The following is a 24,008-nucleotide window of genomic DNA, read 5'->3' as shown; positions in this document are numbered from 1 at the left end:
GAGCTGGACACCTTGCAGTCATTGACCATGAACTCCTCTGAACGCCAAAGTATTCAAGAGTCAAATGTGAAACCATTCTGACAGCTAAAACTGAAGCTGGTTCATGCAACAGGACAATGATCCCAAGCCCAGCAACAAATCTCCAACAGAATGGCTTAAAAAAGAAAAGAATCGAGATGATGAAATGCCCCAGTCAAAGCCCAGTCTGCAAACAAACTGAAATACTGCAGCAGGAGAGCTGTCTGCGAGTAAATGCTCACAAACCTCAATGAACTGAAACAATGCTGTAAAGAAGAGTGGGACAAAATTGCTCCAACAATGTGAGAGCCTGATAAAGTCATACCAAGTTATTGCTGGTAGAAGTGGTTTTACAAGCTACTGGGGTTTACTTAGTTTTTCACACACTGCTCCTGCACTCTGGCTCAGTTTTTGCTATATGACAATAAATACACAGTGTAACACATGTTGCTGCTGCGTGTAAATTATTTTATAATCTGCTAACGACAAGGTCATTTTTAAAAGGATATCCTGATACGTAAAACCTTCGAATTCAAAGAGGACGTAGTTTCTTTATCACATAACTGAATCACGTCACGTGATTCTGCTTCTGCACTTTTTGTCATTTTTGGTTTATTGAAGCTTTGATGAGACAGATTGACAGGAAATATGGGAATCAAGAGAAAAGGCAATGCCAGGTAACAATGCTTTTCTGCAACAATCAAACACAGATCACATGAAATGGATTTCAGTCTGTCGGCTAACGTGTGCCCCAATTCACAGTTGTTTGAATAAGTAAAAACACATTTTGTTTGTCATGCCAACAGTAGATGTGATGCATGTGATAATAAGCTGGCCTCAAATTAATGGTTGGTTTATTTTCTCTTTCATCGTGACCAAAAATGTGACTTAATATCTTACACATTGATCCAAAATAGTACAATATTTCAAAAATGACCCACCTAATTGAGGTTTCTTGCCTTAAGTTATCTCACTTAATTATTTACTCTGACAATCTGTCAACATGCTTTTGAGCCCTAGAGGCACGGTCTGTATGCACTTGGATTTTCTGTCACATGTATGGAACAGCTGAACGCACAGACGATCCCCGCTAATCAAGGCAAACCCGTGAAAGCATGCTGTTATTTTTGCAGCTAGTCCCTGACGCACACCTCCTTGTCACTCTCAGTTACATACAGCACATCCAGACCACGCTTTTGTTTGGATGATCATCTCAAGTGAACCCACCTGGGAACTTGCTGCACGACTGGGAGGGAACAATGTCGGCCTGGTGAGGGAGAAGAGGGGAGGAGGGCAAAGAAATGGACACGCCCTTGGTCAGTCTCTTCTGTTTTGCTGAGTTTTTGGTGCAGCCGCCATCGTGGTCCTGGAAGTGAGAGGCGCGCTGGCCGCTGCCTCTCTGCAAGGTGCTGTGGGCATACACCTCGTCACCTGCGTGGAACGCATAGGCGGGTGTAGAGAGAAGACAGAGGTGGGCAGGTGTTGAGGTAAAAGCAGAGTTAGTGCAGTTACAGTAGATCTAGGATATCACAAGAAGAGAATAAGCCTATTAAATATGTCTCACAGAAGGCTGCGACACAGCAAACACATCGTGTCTCCAGGCATATTTCCCAGTGAGGTAATGGAAAGTTGGCATTGCTGGATCATCTATTTAAAGAATTGGGATCACGCTCATTAAACTGGCTACAGTTATTCTCTCTTAATACTTCAATCATTTTCATATCCACTCTTATTACAGCCTTTAAAGAGACATTATAATTCCCAAAGCCATGTGATTAGAGAGACTCACTTATATACTGATTATATATCATTGCCATAGTTTGCCCTGTAGCAAAATTATGCAATTTACTACCTTCTTCTTTGAATGAGTGTGTTTTACCACTAGCCAAATAAGTAGTCAGAACTGCATTGCCTAATCTATGAATTCATCTATTATGCTGTTGCATAATCCCTGAAAGTGTGGAATGATCATAGCCTTTTAATGGCAAGCTTTAAAGAAGGAGGCAGAAAGTGGCATCTCTCTGCAAATGATCAGAGAAGAGCCAGTGTACTGTAAACACACTTTATCATTTTAATGAGACTGACACAGTTCTCTATCAGCCTCTCTGTTCTTTCTACCCAGTGGAGCACACTATCAAATATTGATGGGCAACATGGTTGCTCTAATACCCAGCTCTACTTATGTTTATGTATCTCCGCAACACACTCTGGAATCACATCTTTACTGCAGCGAGTTGACAAGTGTACACTTTTAAAATAAAAAAAATTAAAAAACAAACAGCTTCATTTCATCTGCGACAGAGAATCCTAAAGAACACTGAACTTATGTACAGGAGACACAACAGCCTCATGCCAAGTGCACAGATACATCTGCTGGACTCACAAATTCTTCTGGTGTTCAACGTGTGTTTAGTAGGTCAGGATGTTTGCTTAACCCACTCTAACTTCGTCTGACACACTTTAAATTCAAGCACCGGGACACTGTGTGAAGGACGGAACACTGATGAATTAGGCTAATTGAAATGACTCTACTTAAATCACCCAAGAGAAGAGAGAACCTGAATATTACCATCAAACAACACCAGAATGAGTGTGCACAACATAACATACATTTTCCATTTACAGTATTGTGACCTCCAAACAAAAGGGGCATACAGTTAAAAAAAAACATCTGCTAAAAGTTGCAATATTATTTTGTTCAGCATGCATGCCTCGTTTTTGCTTCACTGGTACTTCCAGTGGTTTTGTTTCTACCTGAGTGCCTCTGGCTCTTTTTCTCCCCTCGTTTTCCTCCTCCATCTCTCTTGTTTCCAAAAACTGCTCTGAACATAGCTGGGCTGTTGCTTCACCGTCTACTGACTGTGGAAGGGAAAAAAAGTTAAATGTTCATTTGAATTAGGGGCACATTATTCAGACAAAATTACCCCCGCTGTTAGTTCTTAATTCAGCTGCCACATTTAAATGGTGTTTTTATTTTAATACCATGATCTATATATATAGTCTTTAACAAATAGTTTGCACGAATTATTATAGTAAGCTAGATATGAAAAAAATTAGCATCCCAAAATTCTCAGATTACCTGCTCTTAAGTCTTCTTTGATGCCTCCATGTCCTCACATATATCCACAGGAAGCTGATGGAGGAGCATTTAAACTCGCGGAGTCCAATTAAGAAGTGTTTCACCTCCAGAAAATGATGGGAGAAGGGGGTCGTCTTGCACATGCGCATTGGCCCTGTGTTCCACATTTGATGGAAATCTGTCTATGCATTTGATACATCTTATCCTATCCTTTTATGTTTTTTGTGTCTTTATCCCATTTTGATGTTTGAACTTAATGAAACTGCCATTTTTTATTTTTTATTATTCGCTGTAATCTATATCTCTCATACTATGCCAGGCCAGCTAATAATAGTTTGTGCTCAAACTCATTTAAATTAGTTTTTGATAATTATTTTAAGAGTAGCCTAACTTCGTGTAATTTTCTAAGGAAGCTGGAGTGAATATCAAAGCAGCGCACTCGGACATTACGTTAAATACATGCCGTGATCCATTTTGAACACCAGGGGACGACAGCGCAAATTACAAGTTCCTAACCGGCCTCAAGGGGGCGACAATGAGCCGCCACCGGCATCCTTTATAATCCGGATGATAACCTCAGAGCAGTCCTTTCGCTGCCTGTGCTCTCGTGTGTTGCAGCAAGTGAAAGGCGTTCTTGTGAACTTTATAATGCGTAACCTCGGCGACTCATTCACCTTACCTGACATGACCTACTGTAAGTATATTCAGGCGCCCTGTCGAGTTAAAGACAGCTAAGTTAGTGACGTCTGTTCTGTTGAGTTTTATGGTGAATCAACGGACACGTGTAAAATGAGCTCGAGCCATTTTGTGTCACGAGTTAGAAAATATTTTGTGCAAAATAATCCCGGCTTCTTAGTTTTGCCCCAGACTAACGGCTAAGTGAGCGAAATGAGCAGTAACACGGGGCTAAATATGATGCCTCGTGCCATGAGAGAGAGCTGATTTTAAGAAAGGTTAATGGATACTCGTTAACGATACCAGATTTAGCATAGCACCGGATGTGCTCCATTATTGCTAGTTAGCTCATGTTAATTCTAACATGAGCTTTGTAACTAATATTTTCCATGCGCATATCTGCTAAACCTGTTCTGACCTTGATTAAGTGTTAAAGCGTTTTTTAACGTATTTTTTCGCACTTTTAAAGCAGATCATCCCGCTGGATGAATACCTGTATGAGCCAGCTGCGGATGACTGATGTGTTTCAGCATGATGCACTAGTGATGCCAGTAGCTGTGTATTACATGACCTGAGACGACAGCTGACAAGCAGTGTGCGAACATGTATGTATTGAGTTTACATTGTAACGACTTTGCTACTGTTTAGTAAAGTGACCAAGCCTGTCCTCGGACCACATCTTTGACAGCCTGGGCTCTCTGCTGTGAGTTCCTGGGTTATAACATTTAGATGTAATATTAAATGTCCCTGCGCTTTCTGATCGCTCATTTTCCATGGCGTCTCAGATTGAAGAAGGGAGGATAAAATGTTTGTTTTAACATGCCAGCACACAAAAACCTTAATTACATATTCTTGTAAAGAGACTGTATCATGTATAAAAATTTTCCTCCTTCAGACGTATGAAGGATATGTATAAGGCACGGGGTAATAAAACCAGAGCTGCGAGAGGCTGACAAGCTGTGGACCAACGCTGAGAATGCTGGTGAGCGCTTAAAATGTTTTAACTGGGGTTGTACATGAATTTGCATCCACTGATAGACCTGGAGCAGACTTCTTTGGCTTCTGGGTTTGCATAGAGATGCTAAACTGAGCCTTCCTCGCGCTTTCTGACTGCTTCATTTTTATAGCAGCACAGATTGAATACAGGAATACATTTTAAGCTTGTTAGGAATGGTCAAAGGTAGGGCTGCTCAATTAATCGAATTTTAATCACGATTACGATCTGGGCTTTCAACGATCATTAAAAATGACTGAGCCGATTATTAGCCCCTCCCTCATTTATCCGCGACACCTTAAAGGCCGTCTGTGAAAATATTGTCGGGCATAAACCAGTCCGTGGCGCAAAAAAGGGTGGAGACCGCTGATTAAGAGGACCCGAGGGAAGCTCGGAAAGCTAAGCAGAAGTTATTTGGAGAGGAGAGTGACTGCCGTTGGTTGAAAAGAGAGTTTAAAAAAAAAAAAAACTTCAGTGGTGTTGCACACTATTTTATATTATTTTTTTAAAGTTATTGTTAACCCTTTAAAGCCGGTCAGAGCAGCACGCTCCGTTTTGCGTAACTATTTTTAAATCCCTGTAGAACCTGAACCGTGTAAGCTAGCGCAATAATTTGTTTTGCATATGAAACCGGAGGAGTTGTACTTACATCTGATGCCATCAGCTTGTCCTCGGTCACGGTTTCGTTCCACATATAGCTTTGCAAAAATTGCATAAAAAGCGCTTGCAGGAACAAAAACATAATATTCCAGAAACACGCTTTGCCGTTACTATCAGCTGTTCGTAACACTTCCCACAGTGAAATGATGCACATGCTGTTTTCTTTGCAAATTTGCATCATAGGATTGTTTTTTGTTTTTCCTGCAGTATATAAAAATTGCTGTATCTCCAAAATAAAACTATGAAGACACTCAAAATAAATTTCCTGTGGTGGGAAACTATTTTTTGCAACTTTATTGTATTTAAAGTTTTGAGGGATAAACCTCTTAAATTTCTCCAAGTAGAAATATATATGTAAACAAAACAAAAGCAATTTTCAATTTTTTTTAGTTTATTGCACTTTTTTGCAATTTATGTAATTACTATGGACTTAATGCATACATATTATTAAAATATGGGCTATAACAGTTGTATTGATGTATAGCAACTTGAAATGCTCCCACAAATGGCACTACAGCATGTAAAAAAAAATAAAATAATATAAGCTCTGGTGGACTTGGTTCTATAGTAGGTCTTAAAGGGTTAAATAAATATCGTCAAATAATCGTGATCTCAATTTCAGTGAAAATAATCGTGATTATCATTTTTGCCATAATCGAGCAGCCCTAGTCAAAGGTTGGGTTCACATGGGGATACGTGGTGTGACGTGACAGCTTTAAGTATTCACCCACTAAATACATTAATACCTGCACATGCTTTCAAGACAGATTTACAGGGTAGTGGTTTCTAGACAGACTGTGGTGGTCACTGTTGACTGAAGGCATTGATGAGATCTTACTTTAAATTGTTTATTGCAGGATCGCTGATATCTTTATGCAGTTGGATGTTTACATTTTCTAATATTTTTTATTTAATATTTTACCCCTTCTTACAGATAATGAGTGGGATGCATTGTAAAAAGCAAATGGAGCTTGGCCCAGTGGGACATCTTCACTTCCTCTGTTGCCAAAGAAACCGAAGAGCAAGTTTGTAATTGTCATGTTGTGGTTTCAGTGCTGCATTTATAACAGGTCTTCATTTGCCAGCAAGATTTGTGTTGTATAAACCTGACTTTTTTTTTTTTTTTTTTTTTTAAATAAAATTATTCAACCGTATTTTCATGAGTACTTTTGTGAAAGTAAAAGTTTAAGTCTGTGGGAAAGTATTCAACACTTTACAACTCCAGCCTCATGGGGCTTCATACTGTAAAGACCCTACATTAATACAGAAAACCGTGCATCAGTAAGTCACTGTAAAGTGACAATTAGGAATTTTTCTTGGATTATTGTAACTATAGTTGACTCTTTCAAAATACTAGACTGGTGGCTGCGCTGCCATATAGCTGAACTACAGCCATTCCCAAAGGCAGGTACCACCTGTCACTGGGGAATAAATTTCAATATGGGTAGTCAATGTCAGTAATGAGTAATATCAAACTGACCACCTATTACCAGTTTTATATAAATGTACTGAATGCCTTTTACTGTAGTCCACACTGAAGTATAGCACTTCTGCTATATTTCTGTTAGTATTTAGAATAAAAATGCAGATGTGTGTACATGTTAGTTTGATTGCTAGTGAAAATTATTTTCTTTACAAATAACTCACTGAACTAACAGTCACTCTCAATATGTTCATACTCATATTTCCTTCTTGGTAAATTTTATTTTTTTACACCAGCCAATCGCAAAATGAGTCGAGGCATTTAGGTATGCAGATTACCTACTGAAATTCAAACATCAGAAATGTAAAGTTGTTTTGTTTTAAGTGAAACTGCTGGTCCAGTGGGATGATTCTTCACAACCATCTCTAGGATTTACAGGTCTGACATCTTGATGTCAGGAAAATGGCCAGACTACTTAGAAGTGATAGGAAGACGACAGTAACTGAAAGACTGAAAAGACCAAAGTGGGTGGCTGCGTTGGGTCAATGCTGATTTGTCGTCACTGTGGTTTCACATTTATGCTTTTGTATCAAGTATTAAGCTGGCTGCTATGAAAATATAATTAAAAAACAAGTTTTCTATTGAAAAAAAACACTTTATTGCATAAGTCAACCAAATATAAAACAACCTAAAATAATACAAAAGGTGGGTTATAAGAAGACACCTGGAGTAAAGATCACAATAAATTGTGGATCCAATTTGTTGTGGTGTGGAAAACTGATGAGCCATGTTTCATTGAAGAAAAAAACAAAAACGGACTTGTAAAAGAAACGTCACAAAAATCTGAGTGGAACCTATACCAATAGTAACACTGTTTCTCTTCTAAAAAAATTTTGTCCTCTCCACATTAAACCCCATATTTCTGGATATACAAAACACTTAAAAACATTATCCACTGCTTTCAACCTCAAGTCATAGATCCTTTACTTCTTAAAACACTAATGAGCACACTCAAGCTGTGAAAGGGAACCACATCAGAAAAAGCAGTGGCCTAACCTCTGATTTCTCCATAGTGCCCTTTATTTTTGTTCCTACAGAATGAGATGGGACTGCAAAACTCCACCTCATTGTCCAGTGCATCTTCAGACCTGATGTACAGAAACCAGGTCAAACCAAGCTCTGATCTAAGAGGAAATCCCTCCTCTGAGTGGAAAGCATGTATTGACCTTTGGATTCAAAAACTATTCATCAGTCTTTTCCTCGCCTTGGTAATGTCTGTACTCTGGCCTGAGCTCCCAGGTGTTCTTGTGTGTCCCCTTCACATTGTAGATGCCAATATCACGCAGGATTTCCTTCAAGTAAATCTGAGAAGAAAAACAATATGAGATAATATTCTTGAGAATTAAAGCTAAATGTAAAAGTAGCTTTTTGAGCCAATAGTACTGTTTCAAATGAGTTATAACCGAGCTCTCAAGTCTTACCACAGGCTGCTTGGTGATATCCACTAAGTCTTTGATGTTGTAGTACTGATGCTTCTCAAAAGCAGAAAACAACATGTCCAACACTTGCTGCTTGTCAGCTCGGGCTCTCTTGCCCTCCTCCTTCTTCTTCCTCTCATACTCACGCTGCAGCAAAAACAGGCAGAAGTCAGCTAAACAACAATTATCTAATTACTGCGCATGGAAGACTGATAATACTCTGGGCTATCGAAAAGACCATATATCATCTAAATTGATCAGGTGTGGGACTTGGCAAATTTGCTTGTTAAGAATTCAAAGTTAGCTCCCCATAGCAACAGCTCAACTTCTATATACATTCAATAAGGAAATACTGCACAATATCTCTTAAGTGCTTCATTAGATCTCAAGGGATTAATTAATTGATGCTAAATTTATTACTTTGAAAAGCAACTTAAGCTGTCTAGAACCACGAGGAGATACCAAAAGTACACAAACAGATAAACTGGTCATCAGTTCTGCTTAATGCGTTCTGAAGGGATTTAGACAGTAAGTCACAAAGTGAAAAATAACACATCTTTTATATTCTATGTTGAAACAATGCTTATTGACTTGTAGCAGAGAGTGTGTCTGCAGCTGTTTGTTTGCCTCTGTCTGCCTTTAAGTTTAGTCAGAGAAGACTAAAGATTTAACAGCAAAGTGAGATAATATATAATTTGCACTCATTTTCTAAAAAATGTAGTAGATTTTCCTTCATTTTCCATTTATATCCATGGAAAGTCAACACATGTGAAAAGATTAACAATTAGGGGCCAGTTTACAGAATTTTAATATGAGAATAGGTTTTCCTTTTTTTTCATATTAACTGCTTTTATCTGTATGTTTTTTGTGATACTCCAATCTCCCGTATTTTGTTTATAATTAGAAATCAAAAATATGGGGCACTGATGAAATATGCATATTTAATGGGGGATGAAATAATCGTGCTGGGAAGTACTATGTGAAGTGGGACATGTGGTCACCTTGTGTGTGAATCCTGTAGAGCATGTGGTCAAAAACAACTAAGAACATACTAAAGGCAGTAAAATGTAACAAGAAAATTCTTGGCCAGATGTCAGTTAATTGTGTCTCTTGCGTGAACTAAACCTAACGTGAAAAGTGTAGAAAGTGAGTGTAATAATAAACAGATTTCTCTGTTGGGTTTCTTACATTGTAATCGTGATTGGCCACAGGTTTATAGTTGTTGGTCACAGCTTTTTCCAGCTGTTGAGACAGCCTGGCCGGTTTGGAGGACTCTTCAATTTGTAACCTGTTAGAGAGACAGGGAGAAGTACTTTACCTGGTAAGTATAAAATATAGATGAAACAAATATAAATAAATTTCTAGTAAAACATCCACATGTATGCAGTATTAAGACATTCTGATACAAGACAATCCATGCTATTTCATGTAACTTTAAGTGTTAAATGCTCACCTCTTCAGCCTCATATAGCTTTCACTGACAGCAGGCCTGCATTCTGCTCTCTGCACTACCACTCCCTCCAAGGTTATTTTATCTGAAAGAGAGTGCAGCTAATTAAAAAAACTTGATACAGACTTTTAGTCCATGTGCACCACTGCACTTACGGCATATTTTTAAGAGAGAAGGGATAGAAACAAATGCTGTAAATTAATAAGTGGAAACAGTTTAGAAACAAGAAAGAAAAAAATCCTTTGCTAGGTGCTGTATGAGAAACTACATCAGAGTAGAATCCAGCATAATGCCATTGTTTGCGGACATAAACACCCCCCCCCCCCCCCCCCCCCCCCCCAAAGAAAACAAACCAAACCAAACCAAAGTGACTTGTGGATACGGAGAGTATAATCCTGGCTTAAGTGTTAACAGAACTCCTTCCTGGTTTTCTAGGAACCCATTAGTTATTTGATACCTCAGCCCTTCGAGGCAGCGGCTTTCAGTGTAGCCAGCACGTACCGTTTTCTATTGCAAATGCATAAGAAGCTAATAATCTTGTGTGCTCCATAGACTATTTACGTGCACAAGACCGAAGGCCGCTCAACCACTCTTACTCAAAATTCCCCAAACTACAGACTAAAAACAAAAAGCTTCCAGTACCAAAAACCTCTGCCACTTCTAATTAGTAAATATTAGAGTTTATACATGCACACATGTTTTGGCCACACTTAATTCTTGTTAAATCACCACATTTCTTGTGCTTGTAGTTCTGTAAAAACACTGTTTTTACATTGTTCACCAAGGCTCAGAATAGTTCTTCACTTACTGCTTTAGTCGGAAAAATGCACACATCTGTACTGTAAATAATCACGTTTGTTTTGCACCATCGCAATCAGAATTATCTTTTAAAACCCTTCCTATAGTTAATAAAGCTCTCAAGTGTCTATAACCCGATTAGGCCTGTCAGGTCACCACGTGCAGATCTTTAAACTATTCTCAGAATTACATCTAAATGTGCTGAAGTCCTATTACTGAGGTCTTATTCTTCAGACAAGCTGTCTGTTCACCAACAGTCAGGTACCACTATGGGCACATTTATAGTTTTTATTTTCAATTTTCTTTTTACATTTTTATTTCATTTTGACTTTTTGTTTTAAGTACAGTTTAGTTTCCTGAATGGATTTTCTTTTTTCACTTAACTTTTTGTTTGAAATCTCTTTGTTTTAGTTTAGTTTTTATTAGTTTATTAGACAAGACTCACAAAATAATTTGTTAGTTTGTTTTTTTTTCCTCCAAAACTTTATTTATTATTTCAGTTAACTAAAACAATTTTTCTATATCTAGATTTAGTTTTTAACTTCACTTAACTGTAATAACAATTGTTTACATTAAAAAAAACCAAAACCCTTTTGATTCTCAAGCTCATGAATTTGAATTATGCGTCTGCAGGAAATCTAGGTTGTAACTTATGAAGCAACCGGAAATTCCTTTTATCCCTACGCCACATGTCAGGTAAACACAGCCTGCCACAACTGAGTTGCAGTGATGATGGTTAAGAGGAGTTTTCTGCTACGTTGTAAGTTACTACGTAGATTTCTTCCAGAAGTCAAAATCATGCTTTACACTTAATAACTGTGTGTTAACTTCTGTTTTATTTTATTTGTAACATTTTGTTATATTTATTGCCTTAAGGTACTGTAACTCTACACAGGTTTTTATCTTTTATGGTGATAAATTGATATGGAGATTTTCCAGTTTCATTGTACTACATAGTACTCTTGTACTATGTATGACTGTGCAATGGCAATAAAGATATCTTATAACACTGAGTTTAAGTGATGAATGAAATGTGCTATAAAAAACTGACACTTTTTTTTTTTTTTAAATTTAACAAAGTTCTTAAAATTGGCTACATTTACAAGTAGTTTTGAAGGATGAATGATTATGCAGACACACACACACACACACACACACACACACACATCAAATAACTGCCAAAAATACAACTGGACAGACATTACAATCGTCACTACACACAGCGCCATTCTCCTTAGCATGTAAATGGCTTTTTACTGTGATACCAAAAACTTCCCTTGACGAGAAAAATAAACCCTCGCGTCTGATTCCTAAATCACTTCACTGACTTCATGAGCTGCTTTGTGCAACTTTGTCACTTGCTAGGTAAACGGAGGACTCACCTGGGCCTGTCCCTGCCCCCGAACCTGAGCTGCTGCCATCAGATCTCTCTTCTGACTGGCCTACAGGAAGGGAGGGAGGGATGGTGAACATGAAAAATACGAGGGATGGAAGGGATCCAACAGTAAGAACCACACCCAGGGTTTAGTCGCACACCAAAAATGTTTTTTAATTACACAACGCTTCTCATCACGATCTCTGGCAAATACAAATGCGTGCGCGTGAGCAAAGCAAGCATGGCCGCACAACAAGGGAGGACGGATGCCCTGTCCCACCACTGATACACATGCATAGCAGGGCTGCACAAATGAATCTCATTTGAAACTAAATATAAGAAAATATTACCAAACTGCTTTTCTAATTTAAACTATACACTTTTTTCCAATTAGACACAGTCACTTCTCATCTTTTCTGTTGCTCTACTAAAATGTTTAGATTTTACTACCTCATGACTTCCTCTCACTGCTTTTGCAGCTGTCTTCTTGATCACGTCTAAGTTCTTCAAACTTAATGCCTCGCTCAATGAACCATTTAAATTGTGCAGCCCTAAAATGCACACACATATAATATGCTGTCCCAAAGTAACCACTGCAGCTCAAGATCACCGGCATCCATAGCAAAGTAATTAATTATGCAAAAATTGAAAACCTAATTATACTGAAAGAACAAAAGAGACTGATGAAATTCAAACTGAGCCAAACAATCCCATGCACAAAATCAACTCCAAATTCAGCAATGATTTGTGTTGATAAGCGTCCCTGCTATGTTAAATGATTCCCAAATTGGCTGTGCTGATTGGCAGTGAACTGAAAATGTCAACCCCCAACAAATGACAGACGATCAAACGCTGAAACTGAAACACGTAGAGACAAACACAAATTAAACTGGATAAAGACAAAAGACTCTTCTGTTTTCCACTGAGTGTCCACTAATCCACGATGTAGAGTACACTTCTTGTGAGTACCCACTGTTAGGACTGTGGACAATGTGACACTCTAGGAAAAGTCTACAAAAAGTTCAGATCACACAAAGACAAAAAAGGGCAAGCAACAGGAAAACTTCATGAAGACAGCAAACTGTACAACGAGTAGCAAAATGGACGTCTCCATCTCCCAATCACAACTTACCTGTGATTCTAATGAGGTATTAGTTAACACAGAAAACTGATATTGCAATTAGGTCAAGCTCATCTTGCAGCAAAGAGGTTGAAAGCAGAGAAAAAGCAGTGGTAGATGAAAACAGAAAGTCACCTGATGAAGTCTCTGTGAAGACTGCCAATGTCTGACCTCCCACTGACTGCATGGTGAACGGGTGTTCGCGTGGTGCAGACACCGTCTTATCCTCTATACCGTCAATCACAGTCAGCTCTTCATTCAAAGTGAAAGACACCTGTAAATAGTCAATCACGTTATTTTTTTCTTTTTAGCAGCAGGACAGATTTACACACTTGGGATCTAGTTGCCATTTATAAGGTAGTAAACAGGGCTCACAGAAGTGATGCCACTGAGTACAAGAAATGCAGTTTCCAGGTACATGAATTTGCATTAGTGACATTGTTTCAAAGAAGCTTGTCCAAACCTATCCCCTCCAGTATCCCTAGCTTAATAAAAGGTTCAGGCAGCACTGCCAGCAACACTGCCTTTCAGGCTGATGATATCAGAGCCAGTCAAGCTGTTGTCCAGAGGTCCATCAGAACGCCAAAACTTAGTGCATGACACCAGTTCAACAGTGGGCAAACAAGAGGAATATGGCAAGTAGAGCTGGGCGATATAAGATTTTTTCATATCACGATATGTTTTTTTCATTTCAGGCAATAACGATATATATCACGATATAAGCCAAATAACTATATTTGTAAAATTTAAATGTGCAGTTGCTCACAAGTAAAATGTGAAATAATCAGCAGCTTGTTTTTATTTAAATATTTATTTCCCATAATAAGTTCAACAGGGTAGATGTACTTAAGGAACATGAGACTTTTTCAGATAAATAAAGGCAAATATTGCAAACTACACAAAAGGCAGCCGCTAAAGCGTTTAAGTTTCAAAATAGAACAAACGAAACAGACTACTAAATTGTCAATTCCACTTAGAAACAAAATATTAATTCTAAAAATAAATCTTAGTTTGTTTTACAGAAGAACAGACAAAACTGACTAACTTTTGTCAATATCAAATAAACTGAGAACTAAAAGGGAATTCTCAATCTCTCCTTGTTGTATAGCTTAGCTTTTCAAACAGTTTTAACAGTTACTTTAGTCTGACAAAAGCCGAATGACGAATTAGCGCTTCCAGTCAGAGACTCAGGCTACGTCCACACGTACACGGGTATTTTTGAAAACGGAGATTTTCCGTTTTCGTTTTAAAAAATAATCCCGTCCACACATAAAGGGAGAAATGAAGGAAAACGCTGCTATGAACATGCCAAAGCAGCAGGTGGAGCTAGATTCCTAACCGTGCAGAAATGTTGGCCAATCAGAAGTCTAGAAGCCTCGGTGGGAAAAAGTAAACAAAGCTGGGGCATAGAAGCAGAACCGAGTCGTATGTGTGGAGGGACAGTAACTGTGTGTATATTTTTCTAGTCGGCGCACTCATTTCCTCCATTACCCGGGCGGTACGGTGGCTGGCTGCTTCCCAAACAAATACACATGTGCGGCTTGGCACTTGTGCTGTATGTAACAAGTCACGTGACGTGACGCTGTGGCTGTGATTGGTTCGGCTCTGCGCTACGTAATTTGGATTGGCTGTTCTTTTTTTTCTTTCTTTTTTTTTTAAAGAGGACAAGAGCGGCGAGGTCTATCACGATAGTTTAATTTTTCTATCGAGTAAAAGTTATATCGCGATACATATCGTTATCGTTCTATCGCCCAGCTCTAATCCTCAGTCTAAAATTGAAATTGGATGCAAAAGAGACATTGTCCAATCGCTATCAGGCTGCTGAACAAATTATGAAGTTTCTATTTATTTATGATTTATTAATATTAGTATTATTATTATTCTGTTGCCAGACATATGCTCTTTTACTTTTTGTTTGCACATATAGAAAACACTGGATTGCATTGTGTTTCTTTTATCATGATCTGCTAAGCTAGAGCTCTGCAATATAAACTTTTTCACCAACTTTTACTTGAATCTGTGATATGACAATAAAACTGGATCTGATACACTCATTTCCAATCCTCCCAATGAAAATGTGAACATTTTTAACTCGTCGCTATAATCTTGTAAACTCATTTCCACCCACTAACTGTTCTTAATCTGTTTTGTTCACTGTTTTGCATGGTGTACCCTAAGTATTTAAACTTATCACTAACTATACACCTTGGATTTTCACTGTTACCCTATCATTCACACACATATTCGATTATGCTTCTATTGACTTTCTTTCCTCTTCTCTCCAGTGCACATCTTCACTTCTCCAGGCTCTATTTTGCCTGTTTTCTACTCTCATTGCAGATCACAATGTCATAATCCAAAGAGACTCCTGCCTGAGCTCATCTGTCAAGCTGTTCATCATCACATCAAAAAAAAAAGGGGGGGGCTCAGAGACAACACACCTGAACACTGCCCTCATACACACGGCTGGGCCATATCATAACCTTCACGGTAATACCGGTATAATGTTAGGCAATGATAAGAAAATGAAATATCGCGATAGAGCAGGGGTCACCAACACGGTGCCCGTGGGCACCAGGTCGCCCGCAAGGACCACATGAGTCGCCCGCGGGCCTGTTCTAAAAATAGCTCACCATAACAACTTACCAGTAAGCTGCATCTATTTTTATTTTTTCTTGCTATTTTTTTAATCACAATTGCATTGGTGTTAATTTGTTAGAGATAATATATTAAAAAAAATGTTTATTATTAAATATTAGATCATGATCTAATATTTAGTGCTAGCTGGTCTCCACGGAAACAGTTGCCGTGAAGACCAGCAAAGGCAAAGGTGAGGAGATGAGGAAAACATGGCGGAAAAAAGGAAGAAAACATAATTTTCACAGTGAATGGGAGGAAGAGTTCTTTTTTACCACTGTGAAAGATTCATGCGTGTGTCTCATTTGCGGGGCAACTGTGGCAACGGCAAAGCGGCACAACGTGGAGAGACATTTCCGAACGTGTCACACAAGCTACCATGCTAACTACCCAAAGGGCAGCACACTGCGAGCGGAAAAGGCCCGCGAATTAAAGGCAGGTTTGAGCGAGTGTGACGAGTCTGTCGACAGCAGCAGTACAGCACAGCTGATGGTCTTTATCCGGATGGTATTTGATGGTTTCTCCACAAAAGAAGAACTTCTGACACTACTGCCGCTAAAGACAACTACGAAGGGAGTTGACATCTATAATGCGGTGAAGGAGTTTTTCGTGAAGAAAAAGGTACCGTTGGAAAAGCTGGTATCAGTGACTACCGACGGGGCTCCTGCTATGATCGGCCGACATACGGGATTCATCGCTCACTGTAAAGGTGACACAGAGTTCCCAAACTTCATGCATTACCACTGCATCATTCACCAGCAGGCGTTATGCGCAAAGGTGATCGGCTTCGAGCACGTCATGACTCCCGTCGTGAAGATCATAAACAGCATCCGCTCCAGAGCTAAACAGCACAGAACATTCAAGGTGCTATTGGAGGAGCTGTCAGCTGAATATGGTGACCTGCTACTACATACGGAAATCCGATGGCTCAGCAGGGGACGGATTTTTCTTCGTTTTTTGTCACTTTTGGGTGAAATCAAGGAGTTCATGCAATCCAAAGGGGAAGACACATCTCTGCTGGAGGACACTGAGTGGACACTTGACCTTGCGTTTTTAACAGACATTACTGGGAAACTGAACCATTTGAACTGTGAGCTGCAAGGCAAAGGTAAGACTGTTGCTGACATGATAAGTGCTTTAAATGGATTTAAAGCCCAGATGAACATTTTCTCTGTGCATTTACAGAGAAAAAAGGTGCTGCACTTTCCCTCTGTGCAGATGGTGCTGAAAGACAATGCTTCTGCATCTGAGACTTTTGACAAAGTTGCAGAAAAGTACACTCAAGTCATAAACCGACTTGGTCAAGAGTTTGAGAACAGGTTTTGTGACCTTGATCAGCTTGAGCCATGTGTCTCATTTGTTTCCAATCCTTTCATGAATGTGGACACAACATGCATTGCTGAGCAACTAAGTTCAGTGTTCAGCTTGGATGCTGGACAGGTGGAAATCGAAATTGTAACATTGCAAAATGACGTCCACCTCAAAGCCTATCTGGGTGCACCAAACTTTTGGTGCCTTGTTGACACAGAAAAGTACAGTGGTGTGTGCACAGCAGCTATGAAGGTTGCCAGCCTGTTTGGTTCAACCTATCTTTGTGAATCAGCCTTTTCTGACATGAACTTCATCAAGAACAAACACAGAACTCTTCGATGCACATCTGCAAGACTCACTCAGAGTTGCAGTGTCAAGTTATACCCCAGATTACAACACACTGGTGAACAGCATGCAATGCCAGGTTTCCCACTAACAAACAAAGAAAGCCATATTAGATGTTCTCAGTGGCAACATTACAGTGTCATGTCAAAGTTGAATTTAATTATTGAAAAACAAATGTGTTTGTTAAGTGTAACATGTGACAATTTGCTTTAAAATGCTGCCAATTTGGTGAAAAGTTCTGCAAAATTTGAAAGTTGATTTTTTGTATGTTACATACATACAAAAATAATGTATGTAACAGTGCATGATTTGTTAAAATTTGTTAGTGGTAAGTGAAAATGTTGTAGAAGTGATCACTTCAAAATGTAAATACTTGCAGAGATATATAGAAATAAAGTGTTGCATATTGATATTTATGTTTCCTACCTTTCCTACCTTCCTACTTGCATTCTTTATAATTATGGTGAAAAATAATTAACATAATTAGTGTCCGTACATAGATGAATATCATTAATTATTATTGATAACACATAATTAAGTTAAACTGAGGAAATTTGTTATTTGAGAAGTGTGTGTCAAACTGGTAGCCCTTCACATTAATCGGTACCCAAGAAGTAGCTCTCACTTTCAAAAAGGTTGGTGACCCCTGCGATAGAGGGTAAAACGCACATGCACAGTGCCTTTGTTTTCATCCGCACATGGCGACGACGGTGAATGAGAAGGGTGAAAGCGGATCGTTGAATGAAACAGAAGAACCAGAATTGGTTTGTAAAAATGGTGCAACTTCAGTGGTGTGGAACTAGTTTGGTTTTCGTCCGTCAGATACACACCAAAGCACAAATTTTGGTAGAGCATGCTAGCGGGCCGTTGTTATTGAAAAAAATGTTTTAGTACGACTTCCGTAAGTTACCAAACCGCACCGCTTAATGGACTGTCGGAGCATTACGGCTACTATAGTCAGGAGTCTGGCGGAGTGATACGTACTGTGCTTCAACATAATATTACCGTATTGTGTGTTTATAACCTCTTTTTAAGTTTTGTAGATATTATATATGGTTATGCTCAGGATATATCGGCCAATTTCCATGGAAATGCCTTTTGGTTAAACTGTCAGTAAGGAATTTGCATTTGCACTGTTAAAGTTTTTATATAGATTTAATGCACATAAAAAACAGCTGCTTGTTTAAGTGAAAATACATTGATGTGGGGTTTTTTTTGCACTAATAAAGTTGTGGAGTTGTAAAGTACTTTGTCTCGTGTCAATTATATCGTCAGGTATATTGTTATTGCAAATTTTAAAATATATATCGTGATAAATATTTTTGGCTATATTGCCCTGCCCTACTCATACATGTCCTGCACCACCCTCACTTACTTCCCTGTCACATCTTGACTTCCTCATTAAGTACCACAGTTTCTCTCTTGGAAACCTATCATATGCTTTCTCCAGATTGTCAAAGACATAGGTAGCCTCCTTCTGACCTTCTCTATACTTCTCCATCGACACACTCAAAGCAAAGAACTTCTGCACAGAACCATATTGTTGCTCATGGATCATCACTTGTCTTCTTAACCTAGCTTCAAATACTTTTCCCCATATTTTTATGGTATTGCTACAGCGCTGCACATCACCCTTGTTGTTCAAAAATAATTATTATTACTACACTTCTTCTCCAGTCCTCAGGCATATTCTCTCTCTCTAAGACTGTGTTAAATAATCTGGTCAAAAAGTACACTGCCTTCTCTTCTAGACATTTCCATAGCTCAAGACCAACTACTTTTCCACTCTTCACCCTCTTCAAAGCTGTCCTTACTTACTCCTTACTAATCCTCTGTACTTTCCGATTGATTAACTGTCCTTTCTCCATCCTCTTCTGTTTCCGATTTTCTTAAATGATGAGCTCCTCAAAATACCCCTTCCATCTTCTCAACACACTCCCTTCACTTGGTAGTACATATCCATCTCTACCCTTAAACACCCTACAATTAAATACAATAATTGAAATTCAAACTATATATTTTGTTTCCCCAATTATGAATACATTGACAACAACCTGTGAGCACATCAAGATTATTTAATGTTTTGGCTCTTACTAAAACAGTCCATTGCTGTATGTCAGAGTACTGGGATGCAGAGCAATCCTTACCTCTGGTTTTCCTTGATTTCCTTTCCTTGGAAATAAAAAACAAGAAAAGAAAATACAATTGAGGGGCCTTTCTAAAAAAAAAATTTAAAATGTACGGCATATGACCAAAATACTGTTTCTATTAAATATGTAGTTGGCCTCAGCTAACCCCTACCATTGATCAACACAGACTCAGTTCCCATGTCACATGACACACATAAGAAACTTTGCAGGTTGGCTTCTACTACTTTTATAAATGCTCAGTTACTTCACATACTTGCAGATCCGGAGCTTTCCAACTTCTCCTCTGCCTGTCGCTTTTGCCCATTGTTGAGAAAGGTATTTGGGCACCTGGAAGAAGAAACACTATTTATAGTTAAACTATCCACATACACAAAATATAAGCAATAATCATTATTACACTCCTTTCCCACTATTAAAAAGAAACTGTTACGTTTGCAGTTTTGTCACATACTTTGGTCTAAATCGCTAAGCTAATTGTGTATATCTTAAGATTTTATCCAATGTACATCCCGTCACTGTTTGCACTGCTATTATTCTAACTAAGGGTGTTGTTTACCAAGACTGTGAAGACTAAGTGATAGCATCTAATTAAACCAGTTGTTTATAGTGTGTTCTGCTCCCAAAATATTGTACTATGCCAGTTTAACCGAGCTAGCTTACAGATGATAAACTTAGCCAGCGTTAGATAACTTAGCAGCAGATGCTAAGCTACCAGACCGTAAGCTTTAGCCGTGTTTAAATTAGTAACTCACCGTACATCCCATTAACTAATGTTATTACAAAGAGTGTATACGCACCTTAACGAGCCACACGCCTGTATTTTGTTTGGCACCGGTCAAATCCACCTCTCCTTTTTCTGACATATTTTAAAATGACGACTGTTAAAACTCTAGCAGGGCAACCGCCACACGCATGCGTAAATGAAATATGGAAGTATGGCGACTCTGAAGGTCCATATTCGTTACTACTACTGCCTTCACTACGCTTAGCCACTACTAAAAAACAAGAGTTGTTAAAAAATTACAACACAATGACAGTTTTTTTTTTCAGTTTAGTCAACTTAAAAGCAAATACTTTTTACATATTAATGCATTTTACAGCAATTTTCAGAAAAAGCTTAGCATAAAGTCAAATCAGATGTACAAAGGGATCATTAATGCAAATTTTACAGGCTGTTATGCCATTAATCTAATTAGTTAAACGTCAAATTAAAATTGAAACGTTAACCCCACACATAAAAACTTAGGCTAAATTGTTTCTCATCTCTCCTTTACCATTCCTAAGTACAAAGTCTGAGTTTTACACAAAATTTCAGCACACAAAAACTGAAAATGACATTCGATCTGACAGTATTTATATCACCTAAATTTAGCAAGACACATGGGGTTGATCTCGATGTTACCTGTACAAACATGGTCCAATGTGAAAATATAAGCTGATGTGCTGCAAGAAAAACATTCTACTTGTTTTGTGTCTTTCACCTTCTCTTTCATCCTTTTTGTTCTGTGCTCAAAGTCCTGAGCCAAGGTGTCCTGAATTGACCTTTTGCCAGCATGGGTCCACTCACACCATCCTCATCCTCTCACTCACTGCCAATGGGCTCAGTCTGGTAACCTCACCAACAATGTTTTCATACGCTCCACAGCAAAATCCAGGAGGAAGAGCAGGTCCCAGCACAGGTGACCTAAAGGAAAAAATTAAGTTACAATTTACAATTTATAGTTACAATTATCCTCAACTTAATATTTTCACTTATTTTTCCTCATTCACTGGGAAACCTTTATAGGATAGGAACTCAGGTACTTAAATCCTGGTGGCCAGGCTGGTCCTGACATATGGGGCTTGTTTTGAGTTATTACCCATTTAAAGGCTTTTCAAATGAGTGAAAAGGGAAAACAAGATCATGCCTTTTGACCTAGATAGTTAGGCATTTAGCTAGCTAATTCAGAGACAATGAGAAACAATCAACCTTTCTTTCTCTAAGACTCTGAACAATTCCAATAGTTATCCAATGCTTTTGTGAAGGGTAACAACCCTAGTTAAAGAGTACAATTGTTCAAGGATGTAGAACCTTGTATATTAGCATGGTTGCAGCCACGCTTTGTACTTCCATTGTTTTATAATTACATTTACATGTACCTCTGTAAATATGATGTTTTTGTCAACTTTTAATGGCTTTTATGAAGAAGTCCAAGTAGTATTTCTAAGAGGAAGAAGACAATGAAATGGTGAGAGCTTAGTATCAAGAGACCATACCTGGTGCTGCGAGAAAAAAGTAGTCACATCAGGTACAAAACCTAACAGCTCGCTAGCGGACTTCCCTCTAACATCTCCTGTCCTATAGTAAGTAAACCAGCTGCATGACATGCTGATTAAATTTACCGAAATCCCCATTAGACAGTTTTTTGTATATAGCTTTTATGATAAATCAGTAGTCAGTGCAAAGACTGATTAAAAGCAAATATGTCACAGATGTATTGACAGCTAAGAATACAAGGGGGGGGGGGGGGGGGGGGGAGTAACAAAATAAAAAGTTTACATCTTTATAACCATGACTCTGAACAGTAATGCAATTGTCAGGCTGCCAGCCAGTTTCCTTGTACTAGAAGCATTGGCTGTATAAAACACTTTAATAATAACAATGATAATAATAATAGTCATGTGTATTACACTTTAGACTGGAGCTGTGTATTGTATAACTCGCTGGCCACATCTGGCCAGCTGGCTATCCCTGACCAACCCACTTGAGGTCAATGGGTAATTCGGTCTGAAACATAATTATAAACTATCCAATTTTCCCCCATTTTTTATATTAAGTTTTTGATGGTCTATTGGTCTTTTGTGAAAAATGACAATACACATATTTTGCTTTTCTTTTGCTTTTTCTTTTTAACTTTTTTCATTTTTTCCCCTTTTTTATGGACAAATGTGTATGCAAGAAAAGCAAGAGAAAACACTTGTATAGTGAGTTGCATGTGAACCTGGTTAGTAAGGAAAGAGAAAGAATAGACTTGTACTGATTGTCTAGACAGAGCACATGAGCTGGAAAGGATGTACAGCAGGTTAGGATGGTAAAGGGTAGAGATCGAAATAAGATGGATATGTATTAGCAAGTGAAGGGAGTGTGCTGAGAAAATGAAATGAGTCTTTTGAGGAGCTCATCAATTAAGAAAATCAGAGAAAGAGTATGTAAGTAAGATAATTAGTGAATCAGGAAGTGCAGATGATTAATAAGGAGAAAGCGAGGGCAGCTATGAAGAGGATGAAGAGTGGAAAGGTGTTTGGTCCTAATGCCAAACCTGTGGTGCTGTCTAGGAGAGAGGACAGTGGCCATCCTAACTGTTTAACATGATCAGATGCACTGTTTGCTTCGGGAGTTGATGATGGACAAATAAAGAGAAGGTCAGAATGAGCTGTGCTGTGTCTTTGTAGATCTAGAGGAAGCATGTGATAGGGTGTGGCAGCCTTGAGCCTTGGTGGCTCCATGGTTCCTCCATGGAGCATCCTAACCAATTTCTGCTCACATGAGTGTGACAGTTTTCTTCCAAACCTTGGCACCATGGTTACATATCTGAAAAAAAGGCCATTACACACCTAACGCAGTGCAAAGAGACAACATAAAATTCCTCATGTTTTCTGATGTGGTCCTGATGTTTCTAAACAAGAAAAGGAAGAAACTGAGATTGTTGGTTCGTCTAGTTTTCATGAAAAGGCAGCAGCAGGGAGATTTTCATGGTTTGATCCAGAAGTTGACGCTGCATCACAACTGCTTTCTTATTTCAGGATGTCAATGAGGAAGTTTGAGCTAATGTTGGCAGAGTTGGGTCCACATCAGAGAAGGCAGTGAAATAATTTCAGAGAGCCGATTGACACCGAGCAGCCTCTAGCTGTGTGCCTTTTGAACTGATGATCTTGGAATCTGTAGGTATTTAGAAACGGTTCCTACTTGTGTAAATCTACAATTATCCTCTTTGGAGCCTGACAGAGTTCCTTGTCAATCAGTCAATCACGATCACTAATAAGAAGTTAATAGGAACCTGTCAAGTTAAATGAAACTGTAGAACCGTCAGTATCACTTATTAGGTTTTAAGTGAGTCAATCTATATGTTTGAGCCTGTATGTTTATTGTTTCATTGCCCCAACTTAAAGCCATAGGCACTGACCAGACTCTTTTAAATGAACGTGCAGCAGTGTTTAAGTGCAAAATGGAAACACTGTAGTAATACACAAATGGGTTAACCTGGCTAAGAAGTCAAACAAATCCTGTTTTCATGCTTTTTGAACTTTAATGCTGGATCACGCTCAACTTAGCAGTGACGTCACTCTCAGCTCAGACATTAGACATTAAATTAGTCGTTCTCCTTACATCCAATTACCTAATGTTATTACAGAGAGTGTATATGTACTTTAATGAGCCACACACCTGCATTCTGCTTTAAATATTTTAAAATGATGACTGGGATCTCGATCAATGCTACCGCCAAACGCATGCATA

The 24,008-nt window shown here is 38.6% G+C and overlaps 2 protein-coding genes, 1 long non-coding RNA gene and 1 other non-coding gene across 7 annotated transcripts in view; 2 read left to right on the top strand and 2 right to left on the bottom strand.

Annotated features, from left to right (window-relative positions):
* Positions 1-2,848, bottom strand: part of LOC146639904 (protein TANC1-like) — a 49,369-nt gene extending 46,521 nt beyond the window's left edge. The window contains exons 1-2 of the mRNA XM_085356377.1: positions 2,773-2,848; positions 1,246-1,449 (exon numbers count right to left, since the gene is read on the bottom strand). Coding sequence (XP_085212503.1) covers positions 1,246-1,449; positions 2,773-2,848 — 280 coding nt within the window. The remainder of the gene's footprint in view (positions 1-1,245; positions 1,450-2,772) is intronic.
* An 851-nt stretch (positions 2,849-3,699) lies between these two features.
* LOC146639902 (uncharacterized) lies at positions 3,700-6,531 on the top strand. 3 transcript variants are annotated; one of them, XR_014906266.1, is made up of 4 exons: positions 3,700-3,791; positions 4,242-4,377; positions 4,668-4,754; positions 6,361-6,531. It is a non-coding gene; the product is annotated as an uncharacterized LOC146639902 (long non-coding RNA). The 3 variants fall into 3 exon arrangements; XR_014906265.1 differs by having other exon boundaries at positions 4,245-4,754; XR_014906264.1 differs by having other exon boundaries at positions 4,242-4,754.
* LOC146639903 (small nucleolar RNA SNORA31) lies at positions 4,795-4,928 on the top strand. Its single transcript, XR_014906398.1, has one exon. It is a non-coding gene; the product is annotated as a small nucleolar RNA SNORA31 (small nucleolar RNA).
* A 1,027-nt stretch (positions 6,532-7,558) lies between the features above and the next one.
* gtf2f2a (general transcription factor IIF, polypeptide 2a) lies at positions 7,559-20,413 on the bottom strand. 2 transcript variants are annotated; one of them, XM_085356343.1, is made up of 9 exons: positions 20,311-20,413; positions 19,767-19,840; positions 19,511-19,535; positions 13,206-13,344; positions 11,958-12,017; positions 9,781-9,862; positions 9,516-9,615; positions 8,331-8,474; positions 7,559-8,213 (listed from the first exon to the last, which is right to left on the bottom strand). In XM_085356343.1, exons 1-9 carry the CDS (start codon positions 20,374-20,376, stop codon positions 8,091-8,093), a joined length of 813 nt encoding a protein of 270 aa, XP_085212469.1. In that variant the 5' UTR covers positions 20,377-20,413; the 3' UTR covers positions 7,559-8,090. The 2 variants fall into 2 exon arrangements, with proteins under 2 accessions (XP_085212469.1, XP_085212476.1); XM_085356350.1 differs by lacking the exon at positions 11,958-12,017.
* Between the last annotated feature and the right edge of the window lie 3,595 nt (positions 20,414-24,008).

The sequence above is a fragment of the Diplotaxodon limnothrissa genome, linkage group LG1 (assembly GCF_057381915.1).
Source record: "Diplotaxodon limnothrissa isolate DT_005_m linkage group LG1, D_limnothrissa_male_GT1.1, whole genome shotgun sequence".
NCBI lineage: Eukaryota > Metazoa > Chordata > Actinopteri > Cichliformes > Cichlidae > Diplotaxodon > Diplotaxodon limnothrissa.
The sequence above is the reverse complement of the archived record's forward strand: the minus strand, read 5'-3'. Positions and strand labels throughout refer to the sequence as shown.